Below are 26284 nucleotides of genomic sequence, written 5' to 3'. Positions count from 1 at the left end.
GCAGCAGGCTTGGTGAGATGTGCTGTGGAGCATGTTGCCTCCAAGGGATAGGGTCAGCAGTTTGTGTCCTCTGCACGCTGAGGGACTGACTCCTGAAGCAACTTTTAGCAAGCAGTTGCAGAATGTCAAAAGTGAGTCTTCAGAGAGAGCAAAAACTAACTTGAAAGAGCTTAACAACAAAAATCCTCTCTAAATTCCACTCCACATTGGTTTTAAGAAACAACTGTATTAAGAAGTGGATACTTAGCTGACCAGTAGGGTTTTTTAAACCTACAGGTACAGGTTGCTATATATCAGTAGTTTCTATAAATATGGGGACTGTAATTGAGAAAAATTCCTGGAAATACCTCACAGCACTCAAGGTTCAGAACACCATATTTTAAACAGGTAATAAACACTTATTAAGTTCCTTTCTGCATCTTTCAAGCAATTCCTTTTCAAAATAATTGTACATATTTAAAACATCCTGAAACAAATGCAACTGACACAAAAGTTTGAAACTGCATACATAATATAAAGAAAATTGTTTGCAACCTACCTTGGAATTGCGTAAATTTGATGGTTCCCATCCTCTCTCCATTTTTGAAAACAACATCACCCTAAATAAAAAAAAACCAAACCTTTAAAGTTTTATAAATCTCTCATAATATAGTTTAACATTAACATTTCAATTTTCCATTGACTATTAAAATTACCAAAGCAATGTTTAAATTCTGAAGATGGAAGATTCAAACGGATTCAAAATAACTCAAGAACACCTCCTTAAAGCTTTCTGTTCTATAGATTTTAAGTGGCCTTAGAAAGTTGCCTGGTGTTACCACCCACTTTTCATTTCAAGGTTATGGAAGCACAATAAATCCAGAAACGTACTGAATTTCAGATGATAAAAGATATGCAAACAATTGATTTTCACTGTTTGCTTTAGGAAGGACATGCAAAAACCTTCAAAGACCACACAAGAAAATAGTTTTCCACTTCATTCATCCATCATACAGTTCTCCAAATGGCTATAGAAGCTATTTATCTCGTTTTATATACTTATCCTACAAGATTATGGATAGTAGCTCCTATGGCTTGGTTTTGTACTACACCAACATGTGTGTCCTAGTATTCATTTTAATTGTAATGTCTTTAAGTCAGTACTACCATTGGTGGTGCTATTCATTGTTACTTCTCAATACAATGGTCATGTAATGCTAAAACCTCCTCACATACCCCTAGGAAATTACTTCCATCTTTCATCCCATCTTTCTGGATTAAATTAAGAAAAGATCTTGTTAAATTTCCTCCTTGGTTCAGCTATTTTGCAATTGAGTATGAAAAAAGAGGGTTTCATTAATTTATAGTAAGTATTTTGAAAATTGAACCTCTAGTGGAGAGCTGAATGCTGTCAAGATAGATTGCTGTTCTACTTCTTCCCTGCTTTGGCTTATTAACACCATCTCCATAAATCTTTGTTTTGGCAGACATCAGAGTGAAAGAAACCAAATGGTAAACCTGTGAGACTATGGTACATTTCTCTCTTCCAGACTATTACTTTTTGGATAACCCTTTCTGGTCACTGAAGGCCTCTGAAGTACTGAAACCAGGTCCCTACAGGAACAGTGCAACAATTTTGTAGTACAGCACAGTCAACTCCCCTCTATTTTCTGCAAGCCAAAAAACACCATTTCCCTTTGATACACAGAAGAAACCTTAAACAAGTGTAAGCCATATTGTGCTAAACTTTAAGAACCAAAAAACCCCAATCTTCTGGCTATTTTATTTTTAAAAAAGATAATTATGTTTGAAGCAAAGAAAGTGATATAAATAGACAATTAAATGTTGAATTTAATTTTATGATCTACAGTAATGCTAGTAAGAAATAAGCCAATCAATGTTTCAGAAACCTGTCTTTAGGAATTATGTGCTGATTTATGGCTTGAGAAGTGAGCTATAATCTGACAATGTTCTAGAGCTCACATCAAGCCATTTCTTTGTTACTGAGATAACACACCATAAGATTTAGCTGGAGAGTTGTCTTCTTTACACTTGAGATTCATAAATTACTAAAAGTGTTTTTTCTTTATTTAAAGTGGCAGGTGTTTGAATAATAGATATTACTAATACACACATTAAGATGTGACATTCCAAAAGCCAGTCTTAGCACTATTTTGTCCTTTCTTTTTACCTCACCACACACTCCAGCACATGTGCCAGTACAAACTGCAGTTCATGGTGTGACCCACCATAAAACCTAGATATTATAAAATCCATGTGAATATAGCAACACACAAAATCCTCTTTTACCTTCCATTATGTTTTGGTGACATTACACACACAGGCGTATTTAGATATTGATTAGTAATGGACCAGTGATTGTATAGAATTAAAGAAAATATCTGAAGCAATGTTGATACTAACTTCTTCAGAACATGATCATTATATCCAAAAATATTTCTCGATCAAGTAAAAATTTTATTTCAAGAGATGTAAAAGAAGACCTCGGTCCTGAACAAGCATTTAAATCAACTGCACAAGTGAATAACTTGCACTTAGAACAAACCCCACATTTTACTATATATTAAATATATAGTAAAGCAAAGCTTTCTTCTTCCATTACACACAGGTCACCACAATGGAGACTAGCAGAAACCACACTTGGTGTCTTGGTGCCCATTTAATTTTCTTCAATCTACCCTCTACATTTTTTTTCTTTACTGGTAGTAAAAGTGAATGCCAGAATAAATAGCAATCTGTCCAGCTGATCTGCACAACTCTGAGCTGTGGACAGGCATCTTCACCCTAGCAATGACCCTTGAAAAGTTGATGGGAAGGAAATAGATAGTTTGTGGCTTGGAGCCCAACAGACAGAGATGTGAACAAAGGTGGAAAAGGAGCTGAATGAGCTCAGTCTGGCACAGCCTGCCCACCCTGGATATTGCTGCTGGTGTGTACAACCACCACGGCACACAGAATTTAAATTTTTTGGCCCAAATACATCCCTGTACTTGGGATTAATTGCAGCTGCATAACTCATCATACAACCTTACACAGATGTACTTTATTTAGTTTTCTTGAATGTACTACCACCCATAAGTATAAACCATACTAGTCTCACAGTACAAGTTAGGTGACTCAAACAACAGAAATATAGAAGCTTATGTTGTAGGTTTTTGTTTGTTTGCTTTTTGCTACATCTCTGACCTGCTTCCCTTGTAATTGGTTTTGGTTTTTTTTTTCCCTTCCCTGAAAAAGCTTGAATGTCCTCTACAAATGATGAAAACCAGACTGGATCAAACATTTCAAGAGCATCAATCTCACTCTTGCCACATACAAGGGCATCATCTCCCTATTTCTTCTGAGTACCATCACCTTTTTTGTGCTCTCTTTTCCAAACCCTAATATTGATTTGTGTACTTTGTTATACAGAGTAACTGTTTCACCCCCTTAATAAAAAGACATTTTCTACCCTCCTTGGATGTAGTCTTTCCCTTTTATCTTAAGTCATTAGTCCATTATTTGTGGTCAGAATAAGAAATCCACATTATGTATTCACACTTACAAATTATTAGCAAACATCGGATTTACTTCTGACACATGGGACTTCCCTGTCTTTACAGCAGTCATTGGTCTCTACTTGGAAGGAACTGTATATTATGCTTCTCTATTTTTTTCCTGGTGGTTAAAAAGCAAGTCTCTTTGCTATGGTATGAGCATGTCATCAGCTCTTTTTGAGCTACTGAGGACTAGCATTTATTACAATTTTCTTTGCATTATTTTTGACAGTATTATTATTCAGCTCTGGACAGAAGCCCATGCCAAAGTTAAAATTCTTTTATTCTTCATACACTGAAATCCACGGCTAGCACATTTTTTCATTCATGTCTTTAGTTGTCATCATCTTCTTCAATCAAACCAGAGTTCATAAGTTTCTTAACTGCTCTCTCAGTCAGGGCCAGGTCTGCACTTGACCATAATCTAATTTACTGTGTATTTTCTCCTGCAAACTATCTCAAATTTAGTAAACAGAGAAATAAATGCATAGTATTTACTTAATAATTTTCAGCACTATCCCTACAGGAAATGTCTGCTTTGGACCATGTTTACTTCCTCCTTCATCTGTCTTCCACCACAAGGCACTGAAAACCTGTTTATTCACCTGTTTATCATTTACCCAGCCTATACTTGTTATCTTATTGCTGGTTTAAAATGTCATAAATATACACTCAAGCTAAATTAACACAAATACTCCTCCATCAGAGGAAAGACTATGAGAACATCTACAGAAATACCAGAGCTGGATGCAAGACAGTCAAATACCACAGGACTTCTATGCCCTGAGTGTTTTCTGATGGGCCAATACATTTCAGGACACTGCTTCTGTTCCACTTCACTGCCCAGGAACCTGGGCTACTCTGCCCGATAGACAAGTCATCTCCTCATATAACAGTATTTAAAGCCAGTGGCTTTTCATGAAACATCTGAGACTACACTGTCAAAACCACTCCAAAAGTGATCATTTGTGTTTTCCCAAAAAAAAGTTAGCTCATTCACTTTTGGGGCACTTGAGTGAGATATCAGATATCAAGTAAACAATCTAAATAAATGCATGCAGAAATACCCGAAAAGCAGTAAGATAACTATGACACCTGAAATAATATTTTACATAATTTAATATATTTTTATATATTTATATAATATATCAAATTAAATCTGTCCCTTGAAGTTCTGTGACACCTGCTGAAGTCAAGGTATACTTCTGAACTTCTAGTTTCCTTTTTGGTCTGTGTCCAATAAAAGTACCAGCCAAGAATTGTGAAGCATCCCAGGATACCCGGAACCCAGAGGGCAGATTACTGACCTCTCACATTGTTTCTAGCTCTATAGCTCTGCACCTACCTTGTGGTAGCTCAGCATCCATCAGGCCCCTGATCAATGAGTGGCCTACCAGCAAAATACATTGTGGTTTGTTTTTGGTTTTGTTTTCTTGGGTACTGTTTTGGTTTTTTGGAGGATTTTTTTGTTTGTTTGTTTTGGTTTTGTTTTTTTGTTTTTTTATTGCTTTCACAAGTGGGCTTTTTTTGTTTGTTTGTTTTGGTTTTGGTTTTTTTTGGTTTTTTTTATTGCTTTCACAAGTCGGCGGTATGTTGTTTCTGAATTATTGAACCAGAGCCAGCACAAAGGAGCCTTGAAAGGATGCAGGTACTAGCAGAAGGAGGTAGGAAGAAGGGAGAAAGACACTCTCTGTTGGTCCCAGATGCTTTTATAAGTCTTTCTATGTTTTCATGCAATCCACACAGACTGATACTCACGTGTTGCACCCAATTTACTCTTTCAGGGCTCCTTAGCGACTGACACACCTTCCCTGACATGCACAATGCAGCAAGCTGGGATTCTGTGGCTAATGGTTCTGCAACTGGCAGGCAGTGAAGAGCTACCCACTGGAATTCTTAGCCTCTTCCACCCTCCAAACTTCATGTCCAAGACAGTGGTGTTTGTAGAGAAAGGAAGTATCATTTATTCTACCTGACAAGCTTTTAGTTCTGCAAGTATAACCTCACTTCTGAAACAAAGCAGCAAGCTTCCAGCTGAGGGCAGCTTGTGCTCAACTCTTGTGGTTTCAACCTAGTTACATCACTCATTCAGCTGCAGACAAAGAGCTGAGCACAGGAGATGTAAGCAGAGTGCAAGAGAGGGTACCAGGGAGACAGCAGTGAAGGGGGACCCCCCTGTGGGATAAAGAGGTAACCATCATCTTTTGATAAATGAAAGGAGAGCAGAAGGCACAGGGTGACGGAAATTAAAATGCTCCATCAAATCAACAATGCTTCTCAGTCCATGATTTTATATCTTTAGACTGCTGTGGATAAAATGTTTCTGGAACATTTGATCAAAGCAGACTCAGTGACTGCTGTTTTTCAGACCTTGAGTCTATTTTCAGAAAAGGTGTTTCCATCAAAATTTTCAAGATTAAGGACTAAAATCTGAAACAGTTTACAATCCATTGGGATGCCTTTTCCCTTCCTGTTTTCTCTCTTATGACATTTTCCAAAAGGTTTGGGTAACTGAACATTGTCGTCTGGAGAGCAGCAGAGCAGCTCAAAGAGCAGGGTGAAGCATAGCTGAAAACCTGGTCTTGGCTAACATTTTCTACATAAAGCAGTACCACCATTCTCATCTAAACAGGAGCTTTTGTTCTAGGCATGACAGAGTAGGCACAAAACAACAGGAAAAAAATGAACAGGCTTACTTCCATACATTGAGTATCCATCTGCACCACAGCAATGTTGTGCATATGCTTAAAAAACATACCCAAAAACAAAGTGGTTTCCCCCACGAAAAGCACTGGTTTTGAAGAAAAACAGTGTGGAAGAAGGAGGATAAATTATTGGAAGAGAACTGCTAAGAAACAAAAAATCTGGTAATCATGACAATGATGGAAAAGAAGAATGAATAACTGGCATTCATCAAATCCCTTAATATTGGAACTAGGAGGCACTCATCTATTAGGACTTTGGCCTAACAGAAAAATCAGTGATGTTTTTCACATTATTCCTTTGCACAGCAGGTAATGACCTTCTGAAATTTGCATTGAGTGAGGATTACTTATATTTATTTTTTTTCATTTAGAGGACCAGGATGTGACCCAGTCTACAGATCTCATACAAGACTTCATATATTCCTATGTCGCTGCTGTAAGCTCTTGGAAGCCAGGCAGGTAAATGGGAAATTATATCTCAGGGATAGGTCAGAGATCAGAAAATATTAATGATTTTTAAATAGGTTACAGAAACTGCACTCATACGAATGAAGTATAGGATAAGCAGATGTACAGATTCACATCAGAAGCAATTTGGAAATAAAGAACACAGAAGAGAGATATCTAAGTTCTTTTTTTGTCCTCCCCCACGGCAAAACCTGTTCTGGACAAAAACATCTGGCAATTTTAATAAAAAAGATGGGCTTTGTGTCTCATATTTGCCAAGGTCTTTGTTAGCATCAGCTAATTCAAGTAGTCTGTGGCATTGCCCATTGTGTTCTGCTTTGGCACTTGTCTACCTAGAATGCCTACAGAATAAGTAATAGAGTTTCCCAAAATTAAAAAAAAAAAAACTGATATATAAAATAATTTCTTTAGACTATCTTGAATTAAAATCATTTCCCAACACCAAGTTTCCTAAAAAAACCCAAAAAGCTACAGTGTATCCCCTAATATAATGACAGCAATGAGTCCTCTTCCACAGCTGGGCTGGAAGAAATGGGAACTGAAGATCAACACCCACAGTTTCAAATTAAGTATAGCATCTTTATGTCCCTATCATTCACGTACATCCTCAATCTAGAAATATGTGGAAATACAAAGTACTGGAAGCCTTACCAGCATGGTTTCATCATGCAGCCACTACACTCCCTTCTAAATAACGAGTTCCAGTCCATTCAGCCTCTTCTTCCAAGGAGAGGGGATTTTTTTTTTTAAATTTTGTCTATCTCCTTTCTCTAAGCCCCTGTTACAATTTATTTATTTCCTGATAAAGGCATAACTGAAACACAGATGCTCTTGCTGTGCAGAAGGGTGCCTCTATTTCTAACTAATATTTTGCTAGCTGATCCTTACCATATTTTAGGCAGAACTTCAACATTTTTTTTTGAAATTGAAGGAACCAGAAGAGGAACAGACAGAATTTCTTTCCTCCATCTCATCAACATCCTGTATCATCAGTTGTCACTGCATAAAAGTGTGCTGTTGGCAGAACAATGACATAAGCCCAGACTAAGCTGCTCCATTGGATTAGCATTTAGATGCATCTAAACAATTTTACACAGCTATGCTGAAATGAGACAGCACAATCATAGCATTTCTTTCAGCACAGCAAGCAAAGGCATCATTTACAAACATCTGAGCACTCTGTTTACACACAGAAGCAAGATTAAGGCAATAATGTCCCTGACAAGGTACCAGCAATTCATAAGCAGCTAAAAGTGGGGAGAAAAGCATGCTAGCCAGGAAATCATGCATCAAAGTATCAGACTTGCTGGCCATTGCAGGTGAAGAAAAATGAAACCTTTATGCTTTGTTACTCATTAATGTGCTTTTACATATTCAGCTGGGCTTATGGCCAGCAAAAAGCAAAGCAGTTAAATGCTCTTTTCTTCTTTACGGCCATATCATTTTTACCAAGTGACAGAGTTTTTTGTGAGTCATCTCTGTCAGTGATCAGGTAAGCTCTGTGTTGGACATCATTAGTGGTCTTGGGTTTAAAAGCATGGCAGGACAGAAATTGAAATGAAACATATATACTTGAGAAGCTACTTTGCAAATTTTTTTCTAAGTACTTTAGAAACAAAATGACAGGCCCTGGAACAGTGTGCAACAAATGCTTTCAAGTCTGGTGATATATGTGATATATAACAGCACTGACTGTTGGTATTTAGCCAATTTCCTGATCTACGGTTGGTTTCTGAAGTATGAGAAATTTAATTCCTTTTCTTTTCACTCAATCTCTTCCAGGAGCGTATAAAAACATTGATGTAAACAACCTGTCTTTCAAGGTGGCAAGAGAAAAGGAAACAGGCTGAAGCACTGGGACTAGGAATGCAAACCCTTCCATTGTGTATAAAAGAGTAAATATGAACTGCTGAGGGGATGTTGAGAATTGTTCTTACGAGGTTGAGTCCCTGATGATTTCAGTTTCTAGCTTTGTGTGTTTGTAGAAACAGGGTAACAGCACGTTATCTTCCACCACCATGGCATTTTTTCCCCACTGCTTTTGTAAGAATGAATCAGAAGAGATGGCAAAAGCCTTTTAAGGACACCGCATTAAGCAGCAGTTCCATCTCTTCAACAGTGCAATTTCATATGATGTTCTGAAGTAATTTCTTCCATTTTCTTTAAACTACATTAATCTCAGAAGAGAGCAGAATCGCACAGGCTGTATTCCATTTGTTCTGATGATGACCCAAATGACTGGAGGACCCACAGCCTCCTCTCTGTGCACCTCCTGCTCAGGCTCTGTCACATTAGCTGGACACAGGAGATTACTTTGTTTACTCTGTTCTTTCTAAAGAGCAGGCAGCCTCTGTTATTAACAAGGGTTTCATATCCAAAGTAGAACAACAGGAATTACCCATGTGCAAGCACTGAGCACAGTATCGTCAGACTATTATCTTTCTAAGTGAGCAACTTTAATTCAAAACTGCCTTAACAGGAAAGGGGAATAAAACATTTTACAAAAACCAGACAGCTTAACAAATCTCTTTCTAAGTGTGTATACCTGTCAGTCGTGGATTATTCTCCCTACTGGGGTAGAGAAAAGACTATGATAGCAGATTCATTCTCAGTGTTACACAGCTACTTTACATCTGAAAATTCCCCTGCAGGCAGAATGTAAACTGATGCTGACCAGGGAAGACTGAGTAGGCTAAAAAGGTGTCTTTTTTGTAGTGAGCAGCTGTCCAGGTCTAGAACACTAACACAGATTTTCTCTCGTTTCACATAGTAAAAGCTCTTACACAGGAACTCAAACTGTGTAATTCAATATTCATAAAATGTTTCTAGTGATTAGAGTATTTTAAACTTTTCTTTGGCAAATCAACTAAGACAGCTCAAAGCACATGGGAACTGACTGTCCAGGACATTGACTTTCTAATACATTTCCCAATAACCATCACTGAAATGGGTACAGTTTTCATTTCAGAATGAAACAACAATTTTTGTTCAGCTAAACTTACAGCAAGCTTCTAACAACCTTTTAATTTAGCCCAGTTGTAGTTTTGGCTTTGCTTGACAATTGCCAGTATTGTTATGACATTTCAGATGTCTGTTTCTGTAAAGCCAGAAAGCCTAGCCTAAGTTATTTCCAATCCTAGGACTCAGATTTACTTTTCTTTAAAATTTCAGATTTTGTCTATATTGCTATCAGAAAGACTCCTGAAGACAGCTACGTTTGATGATAATGAAGTAGAAGTTTCATCCTCTTCCCTTTCTTCAGCACTGCATTGCTCCAGGTGATGCTTTCATCAGCATCAAATTCTGACTGAAATCTGCAGAGAAGAGCATTAGCATTGCTGAGCACAGAGATTTGAACAGGCTTGGCAGTGGCATGAAGGAGATCTAACCAGCATATTCTTAATAAAATCAAGTTCAGCCCTTTTCATTGTCCATTTTAATCCTTCAGGCTATTCTAGCCTGTGCCAACAACTTGCAGAGAGTCAGTAAGATATAACCGGCATAATTTTGACACTTTAAAGATTCTCTATTTATATGTGTGTAGCAATTTTGGTGAGGAAAGATGGGAGGTTCTTTGTAAAACACTCAGATCTGAAGATGCTTGGTTTGGTTTCTGAGTGATCTGTGCCATGTACCATTAGATCCTAAAGATCAAAGCAGCTTTCCAGCTGGCACAGGTCACAGATCCCAAAGGTGTAGCTCTCTTCAGACTCCATAAAGTGATGCTTAGAGTAACAGCATTCCTTTGGGATCACTCTTCCTACACTTTCAGAACACTAAAGTTAAGGCTTACAGGTACTTAAATATCTTCCCACTGTGATGGATGCTTTTAAAAACTTTCATGAAACACTTTGTTGTTTTAAATACATTCTCTGCCTAAAATTAATTAAAAATCAATGTCATATTAAATCTCTGAGACATACTTAGTCACTAATTAGATAAAGTGTATTTTTCAATGAAATATACGACTTGAAAATCTTCAGGATTCCCTGTGGACGTGATGGTGAAGATGAAAACAAGACAGCAGATGATATCCTCTTGTTACCCCTTAAGTCACACCAGCTAACTTGTGGAAATTAGTATAAAAGCAAGTTAATGAAAAGCGAGTCCTGTTTTTGGTATTCTTCTAACTTAATGTAATATTTAAAGTCCAGCTAATGCTATTAAATAGCTACAGACTAGACATCTTCCTACCCATGCTGCCCCCCAGCATTTCCACACCCAGGATGTTATCTATACCATGCCATGCAGACCAATTCAGATGCACCCAGGCAAACAAACTGGTAAATCTACATAGGAAAACAAGATTGGTGTCAGTCTAACAGTACAAGCAGATTCCCAGACTAGCAAACTTAGTCTAGGGAATTTCCTTTCTCAGCTCAGATACCACTAAGCTGTTTCTGGACAAAAAAAAAAAAACCTCAACAGAAACAAAGACAAACAAACAAACAAACAATACCACTAAGCTGTTTCTGGACAAAAAAAAAAACCTCAACAGAAACAAAAACAAACAAACAAACATACACACAAACTGACAAACAAAAAAAAAACCCACAAAAAACCCAGCAAACAAAAACAAAACACCACAAAAACCAAAAAACACCCTCCTACCAAAACAACAACCAAACTAAAAACCAACCAACCAACCAACCCCCCAAATCCCCAAAAACCAAGTACAAAACCAAAAAATCCTCTACCATCACCAAAACCAAACAAATACAAAAAGAATCCCCTCCCCAAATATCCCCTAAAATAAAGAAAAAGCAAAAATATTTGCATTTCTTTTAAAGGTACTGCTCTCAGTTCTTGCTTCAATAGAAGCGCAGGCAGAATCAGAGAGAGTAAATTTGGAACTGGAAGGGAATTAGGGAATTATTATCCATCAATGCATTTCATGGGACTATATTCATATCTAAGCTCCTGGAGTTATAAAACTCAGTATGGAGAGCCTTTTTTACTTCCAATATTTCCATCAGAAGACTGCTTCTGAACCTGGATCTTCTTATCATTTTAAGCCTTCCTCTTGCTTTCAGGTTCTTCTTATTATTGGCCATATGCTTACTTTTTGGCTCACAGTATTATTTGAAGGAGATTCCCCTGTTCTTTTTTTAAATGATATTTGTGCAGAGAAAAAGTAGTTCTCCTCTCAGCAGACTAGGTATTCTCAGAGCTGCAATAGGGAGAGGAATAAAAAACACCTGAGTTATCTTTCCACCACGAAAGTTGGTTTTATATAGGAGTAAGATTTTTACCTGGCCAGTCTGAAATGTCTCTCTCATACACAAAGTGTATTGGAACTTCATGTTCCAGAATGGAGGCAGGGATTGAATTTCAGAGTCCTGAAAGTGAGACTGGAGAGGAACCATTCTGGGCTGCTGTTCTCTGAACCTCAGACACCTATGCCCACCCATGCTCTCTTTAAATGCCTCTAGTTCCTAAAGTAGACAGATTGATGCTCTCCTCTCATAATCTGGCAGAATAACACAATTCATTTACTTAACACATAAGGGAATCTGAAATTTGTATATCCCTTACTTAGCTGCAATGAAAAAAAAAAAGAATAAATAAAGAAGGCTGGAAAATAAGAAAAAAACCCCCTGCATATATTTTTTCCATGAAAAAAGGGCTAATATCAGTTTTCAAACTTTAAAAATACTTTATTTGAAAGGAAAAGAATTATTTTTCTTTTGAAACTGTAAAAACAAACAATTTTCTAAATATTGAAAATACCAATATTTAAATTTTGATTGAAAAAATGGGTGTGAGTCTGTCTACCAAATGGCTGAGGCCGGCAGGATACCACTCAGGAGATAATCTTTACTAACTCTTAACTGCACACTTTAGACAATAATGTACACAAACCTACACTAATTCCCCTGATTTACATTCAGAAAGGACTGGACTCATTTGAATATCAGGTGAGCTCTCATTTCCCTCTCTCCCTTCCCAGCCCCACAGCCCTGAATCATACTGAGCTGGGCTGAACTGCTGTTTGAGCCCCAGCAGTGCACCAGCAACCGAGCAAGCTGATGCCAAAGTAAATCCACTGAGAATACTGTTGGCAGCACCTCAGCTTGTGCTGAAGGAAGTCTTTAAACTGTTCTGCAGGGCTGCTGAACTGATTTTAAGCTTAGATTTTTCAAGGCAAGCACAGAGGCCCAGTCCTTGCTTTGCCTTTTTTTCTATTCCCAGTGAAGGAGAATGCTGCCTCATACTCAAAAGCCTTCTTTTCAGCTTAAGAGATCAAACCTTCAAGATCTAGGAAGCCTTAAACCTGGACGAGATCTCATTGGAAAACAAAGAAATCATTGCTTAAAGATGCAGTACTCTCCACTTTCCTACAAAAGATCCAACACTACAAGTTCCAAATAAGCACTGTGAGTTGAGGCTCACGCTGACACCTCTGTAATTAAAGCATTCCAGTATCAGATGCTTGGCTTCTTGGAGAGACAGCAATAATATCTAAACAGCCCAAAGGAAGACAAATGACAGATTCCATTATTTTTTCTGGCTATCTCCAGTATCATAACCTTTTCCTTATCTTGGTCAACACACTCACACTGACTGGAATGGGACTAAATTTCTTTTTAATACTCTGACAAACTGCATTGCTCTCTGCAATAGCAGCAAACCCTGTAGTCACAGCTACCCTTAAAAATCAGTTACTTCTATTTTTGAATTCTTGTCATCAATCATCTATGCTAATTGGTTAAGTGTATGGCATGCCTATAGAGTATTAAATGTCCCAAAATAACTAATGAGAAGCCTTTTATTTCATCTATCTTAAATGAAACTGGTATTAGAATAAGAAAGTATTTCCTTCTCTGCCACTGGCATTCAATGAATATTTATGATGTTTTTCACTATATTGCAGTGATATGACAATGTTGAAGCCCATCTAGAATGAGGATATAGCACTTAAAAGGAGATTCTACATTCTTTCTATCACTCATAGAAGGAATTAATAATTGCAAAACAGCTAACAATTGCTTCTCAAATTAGACCATATTTATCTTCATATTCTAAGCTGGAAAATGAATCTCTTAATTTGTAGCAATAACTATCTTTAAAAACACTAATATTGTGAACCCATTTATTAAATATTTGTAAAGCTATTTTATGCACAGCACTAATGCTGACTGATCAAAGCATACGTAATTAATGGACAAGAAAGCAATCATTGCAATAATGGAAATCTTATTAGCATACAAATTATGTTGCTTTCAAAAACTCAGAATACTCATATAAGGAAGATACCACTTATTCCAGACTATTTTTCTGAAGCCTATAAGCCAAGTCAACTTCCTTGGAAGGGCCATATTGCTGTGTCTCATGGTATTGGAAAAAACTTTACCCTCTGTAGAGGTACTCGTAGGAAATGATTGGGAAATTTCAATGCAGATCTGGGTATCAGGTGGTACTGCTGGACTATGTCACTGTCCACATAAGATAAAGGAATTTATGCAGAGTTGTTCTTCAATCTTATTTCTCTGTCTTCTTCTAGTTAAGGTGTATTGGTAACTCCTAGAGACAGGGAGGCATTAATTTATCTCGCTCTTCTCCTTTTTTTCATCAGAAATCTTCCCTCTGCAATGTGGCAGGGGGGATATACAGGAGCAGAAGAGGTGAGATGCTTACTGCAGCAGATATGACTTTTTTGACTCAATGTGTTCAGAAAAGGGATTTTGCTTACTAACCCCTGACAATAATTTTTGTGGCTGGAAGCCAGGAACAATTTCCAGTGCTCTCTGACTTATCTCCCGGGGTGGACACAGTCTGTCTGACAGACAAAGACACAGTGTCCGTACTCTTTACTGCCAGGGTGTGTTCATACTCTTGAAAAGAGACATGGTGTTCGTACTCTTACATTCTAAAGACTGAACTTTATTTTGTTCCCCATGTAGCACACACAGGGAGCAGTGGATCCAGAGATAAAGCTGCTCCTAGTTTCAAACTTTTTTATATCTAACCCCCTGAAGACTATCAATATCCTATTTGAAGATGGTGTCTGGAGAGAAAATTCATGTCTCCAGTCATTCTAACTAATATTTGATCAACAGCATCATAGAAATATCTGAAGTCTTCTACTGACATCAGTGAAGTATAATTAATACAAATTTCTGTCTCAAGATAGCATTCATCTTTTTTTGTTTTGTCAAAATGTATCCAAATAATGATTATTTTTACCCAGAACATGTACTACTTTATTAATAAAGACCATAATTTGGAGATTTTCTGAGCCTCTGAACATCTTTAAGATTTATTCCTAGAAGTTGAGTCACTTCTCACTTCACCAATTTTTATTAATGGAATTTTCCCATTGAAAATAATGGACTAAATATTCTTGATGACAGCTAAGCAAAATAAACTTTCCTACTAACTGAAGTGAGAAGGATAAGACTTTCTACTTTGGATGTGGATATTGGAGACCATTGTAACCTTTTTGTCCAAATATCATGCATTTCACATGGGGCTAATATTCCCACTGCAATTTAAGCATAAGGCGGCTTCTGTCTTTATTCAACAGTGCTTAATTTATACAATTTACTGTATATAATGTATACAATATACTGTACACAAGTTACTATATTACATGCTGTTGAACACTATAACTCTTTGTTTCCTCATGAGTGAAAAGGATGGTCAGGTGAGTATAAAATATTCCCTATTTTAAAAATTGTATGATAAAGTGTATGAAAACCAGTTTGCCACATGTCACAGATATACTGAATATTACTTACAGGTGCAGAATAGGGAAATGGCAGACAAAGTATTTTCCATGTTGACTGTTTAATGAAATAATTGCAAATTCCATGTTGTGATAGTGTAGTAGCCCAGCACTTCAAATATGTTCTAGGAACTATTATGCTGTTTTAGTATTACAGGATTTTTCTCTAAAATTTTCATTTTATCAGAAATGGCTTCCTTAAAGAATAACTCCAATTACAGCTTGAGATGAACCATCTTTAGTTTCAAATTTATCTACGGAACCTGTGGTAAGAAAAACAAGTATTCTTCAAATGCAGAACCTCCTATTGGAGTTTTATTTTAAAATTTTCTGTACATCCTATGCTGCAAACTTTCTCCTAATTCTCTTCTTCCCAACAGGTATTAGTTGTACTAAAATTGTCCTTTTTGTTTCTCTGTGTATTAGGTAAAATCAAGATTGTTTGGTCACCATATGCAGTCAAACAAATTGGGTATATCTCAGCATGATGCTTATCAGGGGGAGATATGTTAAGGTTCCATAACTTTAGCCTTCCCTGTAATAAACTAAGGATTCTGTTGTAGGAAGCTCTTCCCAATTCGCATTTTGTTTCCTGCTTCTTATCTCTTTTACCTGATGATGTAAACAGAAAATCAACTGAAAATACTGTTGCTCAATACTGTTTGAGATAAACAACAGATTTCATCAGAGCAAAGTACATTCAACAGAACTACAGTCTTGTGTTAGCTCTCCTTTTCCCATTTAACCTACAAACACTGCAAAACTTCAGCAAGCATCAGATCCAGAAAAAGCTCTCACGTTTTGCCAAACCTGGCTGTTCATTTCAGTGTGCAGCAAACACGAGAAATTTTTCATTCAGACGCACTGCATGAAACACCACTCTTTGAAAAGAAAGATCATGCAGATAGTTGTTATAAGAATATGCACTCAGTAAGAAAACGCATTCAAATTCAAATGTGTTGGCTACACTTCAAACACGCTCCACAACAGAGCTCTGAGTGCTGTGTCTGACCTTCAAACAGAGCCCTCTCACCACGCAACTACTGCTAGAGGCCATCACAGAGTCTGTCTTCAGATAAGAGTGGGAACTGGGGCCTCTCCTGGAGCAGGCTTGGCTCAAGTGTCCTGGGTCACACAAACCAGCCCAAGCCCACTGCTCCTGGGTTACTCTAGCTCTACACCAAGAAAGAGTCCCATGAGTGGCAAGGGAGCAATCACTCTCGAATCCCAGTTCCAATCAGTTTACTGCCCAGCATGGTAGGTTAGCTGGTATTACAGAATTGAAAAGGAAGCAGCAAGAAAAAATGGGAAACAGCTGAAAAGCAGCCCTGAAATAAGAACATGACACCATTTTTTAAGATTAATCATCTTTCCTTCTACCATATCCTAGATGGCTAATCCAAAGAGAGTTATGACCACTTCTGCTGAAGCGAAGAGCACCATCTGGTTTTAATTTTTCTTGTTTTCACCTTTTTTAGCAGGATATATGGCCTTCAAAAATTGGTGGCTTGCAAATGATGTCATCTTTAAACTTCACTTAACCTTTCTCTACAGTGAAATCAGGTCAGGTTTTTCAAACAGATCATAAAAACAGTGCTTGTCAACAACTTCCTAGATGCAGCATTCAATGTTTTTTCAGCTTTTCTACATAACTGGTAGGAACAAGCTTTCACCCTTCTACTGTTGCCTTATAACCCCTGATAACCTCTTTTGTGGTTTGGAGAGTTTTTAAAAGTGGTTTCCACTTCATCTAGCCTTAAAAAAAAAAAAAAAAAAAAAAAAAGCCACAAAGCAAATTTAGAGTTCCCTATGCTGGCATACATAGAACTTTAAAATGTGAAAAATAACATCCTAATTTTGGGGAGAATTTCAACCCATCCATTTTTTAAAGAAATATTTCGTATTTTTAGTGTTAAAAGCCTGCCATCAGTGAGTACAAATGCATGCTAATTACTGCGTATTTTAGAAGCACTGTACAGCAAATACGAGAACCACTTGAAAGCCTTGCCTTTTTTAACATTATAGAACAACAAACTGGAAATACTCTATCTGTAAAAGCATCCTTGTAACCCTGCCTGCAAAGAGACTGCACCAAGGAAGGCTGGGAAAGGTGCCAGCTATACTCACCTACATCAGTACTACCCTCCTGCAGTTAATTACAAGATTAAGCTGAAAACAACATGCAGGCTTCAGGAATGTGGAAATTAGGACAGGAAAATAGCCAGTGTTTACACATAGTAAGGTAGATCTGAACAAACTAATCTTCAAACTAAAGGCAAAGAGGGAAAATACTGAGAAAGATAAGCAAAACTGCCCCATCTGTCTGGAGTAAGCTCTGGAATAACTTATATTGAGAAAGCTCCTATCAGACACAAACACTACCACTACAGAAAGATGTGAATTAATGAAGGAAAATTCAGAAAGCCACAACACAAAAGCATCTTTTGCCAACATCATACATGTCAAATACTTTTTTCTCTCTCAGATCACAGTATTTAAATCAATGGCCTGCTCACTACCACATAACTTCTTAATGCATTGGAGGAATTTAAATCAAATTAAGTACATAGGGATTAATTTCCTGGAGAGGATTAAGACCTTGCCATCTATATGGAATGGCTGAATAAGAAGTAAAAGGAGATGTTGTCACAAATATTTGAAGGAGGCAATCAGCAGACAAAAAATGCTTTTACATTTAGGAACTGCAAAGGTAAAGAAGAACTGTAACAGGAGTAGCAGATTAGATCACAGCACAAAGGCTAGGAGGGAGAAATATACTTTAAAAAAGATTTCAAGTTTTGGTCATGACCAGCAGGATTTTTTTACAACTACAGAAATGAAAGCAAAAGACAGTGCCATCTTGGAGTGGAGGAGAAATTGTAGAGAAGATAGCAAGGTGAATATCCTGGGAAGGGGAGGGCTTCCAGGCTGTGCACCACAGCATCTGCACAGCAAACCAGCCACATTGGATAACTACAACCAGAGTCTAAGTCAGACAGTGATGTCTGATTTCTGAATGTGTTTATTTTGGCTGCCAGTGAACAAAAGATAAAGGGACATGAACCTAAAGTTGCATTTCCCTAAAAAGATTATGGTTATTAAAAGAAATTTTATCATTGTTATAACTGAAATAAAATTGAAACAACAACTAATTCTTATTAATATAATAGTGATTAAATATTATTATAATTATGAGGGGTTTTTTTAAATTGAGAAAATAATAATAATACTTTGACAGAGAGAGATAGCCATTCCTCTTTTGCTTTCTTAAAAATCTAATTAAAGCACAAAGAAATTGCTGTGTTTGAGAATTTTTTCACTTGTTCCCCTTCTTATATGAGATTGGCTGCTGAATGAGATTATACTAGGTACACACAGAGCATTTGGAGCAAGTTCTTTCCTGGCTCCTCTCACCTATGCTCTGCCAGGAGTTGCTGAGCTTTGTGGAAATGTAGTCGGTGCGAGAGACACAAGAGAAAACAAGGCTGCTGTGGTGCACTGGGATTGCATCACACACAGCTGCATTTTGTGACTGACTGAGAGGAGTCCGCGGTTTGCCGACCTCAAAGAACAAAGCCAACCTAAAATTAAAATCCTAACTTCAATTTTATTATCTCTATTTGAGCTCAGGATATTCTATGATTCTGTTGTAACTTAAGATCATAAAATACATGCAGTCTGCAGAAGCCTTAACACGTTATATTTCAGAGGTAGCACTGCCTCGCCTGTCACTCAGAGAAGTGAAAAGCATGTCACAAACTAGATTTTCAGCCATGACAAGCCCCCAGGCAATGGCATGCCTTTGCTGAAAAACCTAAGCCTGACATGCCTTTAATTTCACTGAGATGCACATTAAAACTTGTATAATATTCACATCTTTTATAACCAAGTTTAGTCTCTCTCACAGCTAACATTTGGGTTATTGTAAAACAGTTCCACAAAGAGGGGATACTAAACATTAACTCTATAAGGGAAATGTTCCTTCTTTTTAAAGACTTGATTCAATGCAGCCCTTCACCAGCCCATTTCCAATACTCATTCTTAATATTCACTGTGTTTTTAAACACTTTGCTTAATCAGAACTTAACAGAAAGACCAGTAGTTTGAAAGCCTCAGGAAAAACATTTTTCAGAAAGAAAATATGAAGGACAGCTATTCTGCCCCTGATATTTTAAAGTATAAGTAGAGAAAATACATTCTGCAATTTTTAAACATTTGGTTTCGCTTTACATGTTCCTTCAACTTCCAGCAGAGAGATATGCAGCTTAATATTTGTAAGTGGGCAATACTAAGGATATTCCAGGTTTATTTTATAATTATTATGGAGGTTTTTTTTAATATCACTTTTTTATCCCTCATCTCTGGGTAAGCCTTTGACCAGCTTACCAATTTATCAAATTCCTTATCTAAAACACACTATAAATGTATAAGACACATAACATGATTATCAGGATATATAAAAATTTCATCATCCAATTTTCTTAATACTTCATGGATGTATTTCAATCAGAAATACAATACCATATACTTATGCTTAAATACCTGCTAAATAATAAATTGCAAAATAAAATCAATATTCTTAGTGCTTAGCTGCATCTTTAGTTGCCTGAACATTTTAACAGCTGACATTTATTCACTGGTGCAACATAAAAAACCATAAAACAAAAGTACCCAGATCTGAAAAACCCCAAATGCCCAGACATAAAACACAAATATGAAAAGAAATAATTGGCAAGGTAGTTACATTTTCCTTCCTTCCTTCCATCCATGTACATGTTATTTGCAGGAATAGCTACAGAAATTCATGAGCCCAATGAGTCAGATGCCACAACTTAGGTTTTAAGGGAAAGTACACTTAATATTCATGATTCATAACAACTACTTATCCAAATGTTTTCTGAACCACATCTACAGGGATTTCTGTTCCCTCTGTCACAGCTTCTTCCTTAGCCCAGAAGCAGCTGAGATGCACTTTAGAAGTGCTCTGGAGCAGGATCCCTCCCCTCTCTCACATTTTAAGGGTTGACTCAAATTGGGGAAATGGCCCCTGCTGTGTCCCTTGGGACTTAACAGCTGTGCTATGGAAAACAGACTCAAAATAGAGAGAAAGCTTGCTTTTCTGTACACTGCTAGGAAATAACCACTAAAGGATGTCTTTCTTCCCATATGCTTTCACCTTACTTTCTGCAAGAGGGAAAACTTGACACTAACACACATAGGTCTGGAGCACTAGGCTGAAAGCTGAGCACTGAATCTTTTCTAGAATACTAATTGTGGTTCTTTGGCCTCCATAATATAACTTGCATCTTCAAAATGGAAAGTAGCAGAAAACACCATCTAGATGCAAAGAGATCCAAATTTCCACAGTGCCATAGTCTTTGCATTTAAAAAACAGGCTATAGAATAAATATCATTAAAATTAATGGCTTCAAAATCCACAAAAAATCATGAATCAATTAACAATTCCAGAATTTACAATGGAAAGGGCCTTGCAAAGCATTTGTGATGCTGCTGAGGTCTACTCACAGCAATCAGTGTGTGACCCAGTGTTTAATGCTGTGTCGGTTTGTTGTGCACTCATCCAAAGGGACCAGCAAACAATTATCCCTCAGCTGTATGTGTGGCTTGACTGATTTATTTCTAGATGCAATTTAACTGATGTATGTGTTCTTACCTCAGGCAATTTATACTTTTAATCCCCGATCAAATTTTGTAGTGTCATAATTGCTTTTCTTATACGTTTGCCTTGCTCCTATATCAACAAAACTGTTGTAATGGAGACGAAATTGTGTAGCCTGACATTGAAAAAAGATTTTAATTTAAAAAAAAAATAGGAAATTAAGTGACAAGCTTGATATTTTACGTCTCAAATGCCAGTCTTCAGTGTTATTCATAACGAAAGCACCGATAATAAAATTTATGGGATTTGAGTATGATCTTAGAAAACTTAGCATTAAGATTATCTAACAGAAAATGTCAGTGAAGTCTCTCTTGGACATGCTCACATGCTCTCTGGTCTGAAGCAAACATCTGAGTTCAGCAGAACAAGAAACTCCAGGCTATAGAAGTTTACCTCTGTCTCACAGAATTCACATTCAGCTGAGACATGCACTTCTGACCACTGGAACCTCCTCTCCCCTTTGTAACTCCTGAAGAACATTTTAACCAAAGCAGCTCAAGACAAACATGGTGAAGCTGCAGCCCCACCACACCTAGTAGTCACCAGGTGAATGCAGCAACAGCACAGTGTATCAGAAAGCAGCTCAAGCAGTAGCACGCAGGACAAGGAAGACACCTGGGGAAGATCTTCAGTGCTCGAGACTCCACAAAAAAAATCAATAAGCTATTTCCTTCACAGCATGGAGCAGGACCCTATCCTTCAGTGGGGGTGGCTAGTGGAGGGAGAGAAAATTGCCAGGCTCTGCTGCTGTCTTACTCTAGGACAATATTCTTTGCAGTCTCTAGATGTGGCTTTTAGCTCTGGCTACTCTGCAGCATTCACAATGATGACTGCTTATGCACAACATCATCCTAACTACACGGTCAAAAACAATTGAACCGCTGTCTAATTCAGCAGCCAGGATGAATGAGGCAGAACTGAAATTGCACAGGCAGAAGAATTTCACCAGAAGTTTTTGAGGCACAATTTATGAGGTAGAAAAAGTGTAGAATTTACAAACTATAAAATAGGACCTTGATTTTTCAGAGTTCTGGTTGAAGTCTTGGTTCCTATATAGCTAATTTATGCAGACAAAATCCCCTATGTCAATCCATCATAGATGGAAAACCATGCTGATTTTTAAATATGCTATTATGGAACCACTCTTCCCTCAAATAATTCTCTATAATCTCTTGATTTGTGTTGTTACTCTTGAAAGTTCTACGTTTTTCAGAATTACAGTCATATTCCTATGTCACCAAGCAGCACATAGAGCATACTCTGTAGTGGTGATGAAACATCAGCCCTGGACAGCTTTATTTACACAATCTATGACACTGTTTGACAGTGAGTTCACTCTTTGTACGCAAATTATCTTGTTTTGGTTAGAGTTGGGTTGTTTTCATCTAATTACCTGTTACAACACTTACTGATACTAAATAAGTGGCATTGCACAGAGACTCTGCAGGTTTTGTTCAGGATGAAGTGTCACTCAGCCAAAAAGGTTTGATGACACGTGAGAGAGCTGCTGCTCTCCTTGTCTTAAGCCACATACACAAGATTTAATGTCAAAGCAGTTCAAGAAGTTCTTGGATGAAGGGCAGGAAGAATTTTTAGGAGAGCCAATAAGGTTTAATGAAGCTTTGGCTAGATGTTGGAGGCTGATATATAAAAATATAGATGCTGTTAAAAGTAACAACAGCCAAGTGATGTGTGAACTTCTTTATAGACCGTGTTCTAAAAGAATAATCTGATATCTGACAGGTTAGTAGGAGGCATGGTTATAAGTTCTGGTGCATTTGAGGTCAGTATGAATTACAAAACTGGAAAAATTACTGTAACACAGAAAGATTCAACAAGTCCAGAAGAAGCACAACAGGTCCCAGGCTTGATTTAAACTGTTCATAAGAAATGAGAGAAGAGTCAGCTTCCTGTCCAGTGCTTTGGGTTCATATGCAAACAACTTCAGCTGTCATTATGGACCACATATAAAATGGGTGATAATGCAGAAATCAGAATCCTAGGATTATTTTTCTAAAATGTGTAAAATAGTTACCTAGAAGTTGTTCAAATGAGGTGGTTGGGGGAAAGAAAAACAACAAAAGGCAGCCTACTATAGTTTTCCAAGTGCTGCATTTGGTCTCAGCCTCCTTTGTCACAGGACAACTGAATCACAAACAGCCTTTGTCCACAGGCTGCTGGGATGCAGCCCAAGTGGAGCATGTTGTCCTATACTGAAGAGGCTCCACCAAGGGCCCTGCTGCACTTTCTGCTTCATTACTTTCCAAATGTTTATGTTAAGATCTCCAAGGGGGAAATCCCACCATGGCATATACTCTATTGAATGCAAGATCTCTTTTGGTTCATGAAATCCTAAAAAATAACTGTCTTTATGTGGCTCTAGCAGAGGCTAGACAATGCCAAACTCATCCTCAGCAGCAGCAGCAAATGAGAAACTAACCTATGAGAAAATGGTGGGGAGAAGAGCAGAAAGTAGCAAATAGAGAAGTCTAAAAGCTGACTCCAAAAATACTAGAAAACTATTTGAAAATGTACTGTGCATTTATCTGTAATAAATGCCACTATAATACTTTAACTTTCCTGTGTTTCACTAAAATGCTTGCAGGCTCCAAGAATCCTATTTGCAACTGGAGCACCTCTCCAAGGAAGAAAACTAGTTCATAGAAATCATGACTGCCAGAAAAGACGAGCAGTGATGTATGAAAATATAATCCACTGAACATCAGACCTGACAACCTCAGAGCATTTCCAGGCTAAGTCAGCTAATAGCACCACTCTTAATAGTGCTGCAGATGGATTCACACTCAGCAGAATTCTATATTCAAGTTAAGAAAGATTTTTGCCTAGAGCTGCTGTAGGCAGCAAAGGCAAAGATTAACAACAGTGGAGAATATGCTAATTTGTGAAGATAAAAACTCAGAAGTGCTGCAGTGTGAACAGAGAATTATAATAAATACAGTTTTAAAAATTAAGAGTTTTTCACTGACCATAAAGTAAAAATGTCACATTGCAAAATATTCCCCAAGGGAAAATTTTACTTTTAGGTGCACACAAAAATTCCCATCATGCTAAATTCTAATTCTTGTAACATCAGGTACGTCACTATCACTGAAGACAAAAAAGGCTCATTTTAAAAGCTTTTTTAAATTGTCCAATGATGAGGTAACCTAGATGAAAGCAGAACATAAATTAAGGTTTGCCAAGCAAATATTCAACAATGGAGAGAAGTACAATTAACCTAAATCAATAGATCTTTGTAAATGGGGTAAAAAAACTGTCATAGAAAATCTATGTATTTTATTTTCTTAGAGTATCCAAAGCAATGCTGTAAAGGATAAATATAAGCAGGTTAGAACTGATTTTATATTTCAGAATTTATTTACTAAATGAACCTGCTTTCAGATCTAAGCACATTTAGAATACATTTGTATTTATCATTTATGAGCTTTACTCATTCTCTAAACACTCAAGAAAAGCAGATGTTGAGAAGATTTTAGAGTAGAATGATGAAAACTCTTCAAAAGCAGTAGAAAACACATTCTTGAGATTTCCACAAACTGGCTTATGAATATTCTTCCTATTGCTTCAGCCTTCTGAATATTATTTTTATGCTTCAAGGTTTCTCATTTATCTTTTTTCCATGTTTCATTTTCCCAGCCATCTGATACCCAGTAAAGAATTACACTGTTGATCCAGAAAAATATATACAATGAGCACAACTGATCACCGAAGCATTCGGCATTTCTTTGATTTACATGATCTGCACTTAAAGTCGCAGGCTCTTACAGTCATCACTAGGCATTATTTTTAAATTGCTAAACTCCACCCCATTATTTTAATCACTCACAGTTATTTGACATCTGAGTCGTGTAATTCCATATAGTACACTCGACACATTCTCCAAACGCGCTTGAACAAGCTCTTGAGCCTAATCATTCATTACTAACCTACAGCAATACACCTGATCAGCACTCTTAAAATACCTCAACTAATTCCAGACGGCATCTCAAAAGTTTCTCCTACATTTACTGTGAGCAAAAAGGATTTCAGATTAAGGTTTTGAGTTATATTTTCGAATTGTTTATTAGAGCACTTTGCTAGGTAAGAATTGTCTCCTGCTCACAATGAAGCTAAAAGAGATTTGTCCCTGACTGAAACAAGAAGAGGATCAAACAACAAAATCTTATTATATTTTCCCTTTAAAGTGAAATAATAATAAAATGAAAGTCTGCTTAGAGAAGGGAGAACAGTAATACTAAAATTTTGCATCTTTATTTTCCCAGAGGAGTCCTGGTGAAAAGCTAGTAAATAATAACTTCCTCATCCATCTGAAACCTCAGTAAGAGTTTTAGGTACACAGAACAGAATTACCAGAGCTGGAACAATCCCAAGGCAGCAGGGCGAACATCTGTTCTTGTGGAAAATAAAAGAACTGCAATTCCCTCAAGCACTCAGGAATTCAGTTTTATACTGTTTCTAAAATATGTTAACTCCAACATAATAGTGTTTTTTAACTCTAGAATCATGACAGAAGAGCATTCACATCCCAAATAGCTTACTAAACCAGGTACTTCTCTAGTGCTCTCTTCTAGGAGGGAAGGGATATAAATCAGATGTAGCCTTGAGGAAAGAGTTTACAGACTGAGGCTGATGCAGGATACCTAATCTTGCTGTTCTGACCACTGTGTCCACTCAGAGAATATGTTCCACTTCAAGGTTCTGTTTGGTGGTTTTCATCCCCAAACCACTGGGCACCTACGGGGTTGGAAATATCCATATAAGGTCTCTTTGCCTGTAATTTCAAATGGAGACATATTAGACAGAAATGGTAAAATCCCTAAATTTGCCATACATTGCCCACAATTTTTTTTTTTTTGCCTAAGCTTCACTGCATCATCTGCAAAAACACCCGGCAGAATGGCTCAGCTGCGCCTGTATGAGCCCTCACCTGTATGAGACACACACCATCTGCCAGGTAACCATTGTCCCAGGTTACAATATTAAGATGTATTCTATTCCCATCCTCAAGAGTTGTTGAAACCAGGAGGGGCATTGTTTTTCCTTATCTCCTGTTAATGGGCCCATCAATGCCTTTCTGCATGACTCAGAGATAACTCCCTTCAGGAGCCATTTCTGTTTAATGGGCAATCAAAGACCCACCACCTGA

At 37.3% G+C, this 26284-nt stretch overlaps 1 protein-coding gene across 1 annotated transcript in view; it reads right to left on the bottom strand.

Moving 5' to 3' along the window:
• The window catches only part of GABBR2 (gamma-aminobutyric acid type B receptor subunit 2), a 458985-nt gene that overhangs the window by 195158 nt on the left and 237543 nt on the right, over positions 1-26284 (bottom strand). Inside the window, exon 8 of the mRNA XM_039711173.1 lies at positions 539-599. Coding sequence (XP_039567107.1) covers positions 539-599 — 61 coding nt within the window. The remainder of the gene's footprint in view (positions 1-538; positions 600-26284) is intronic.

Source organism: Passer montanus, unplaced genomic scaffold (assembly GCF_014805655.1).
Source record: "Passer montanus isolate IOZ18808 unplaced genomic scaffold, ASM1480565v1 scaffold24, whole genome shotgun sequence".
Taxonomy (NCBI): Eukaryota; Metazoa; Chordata; class Aves; order Passeriformes; family Passeridae; genus Passer; species Passer montanus.
The sequence above is the reverse complement of the archived record's forward strand: the minus strand, read 5'-3'. Positions and strand labels throughout refer to the sequence as shown.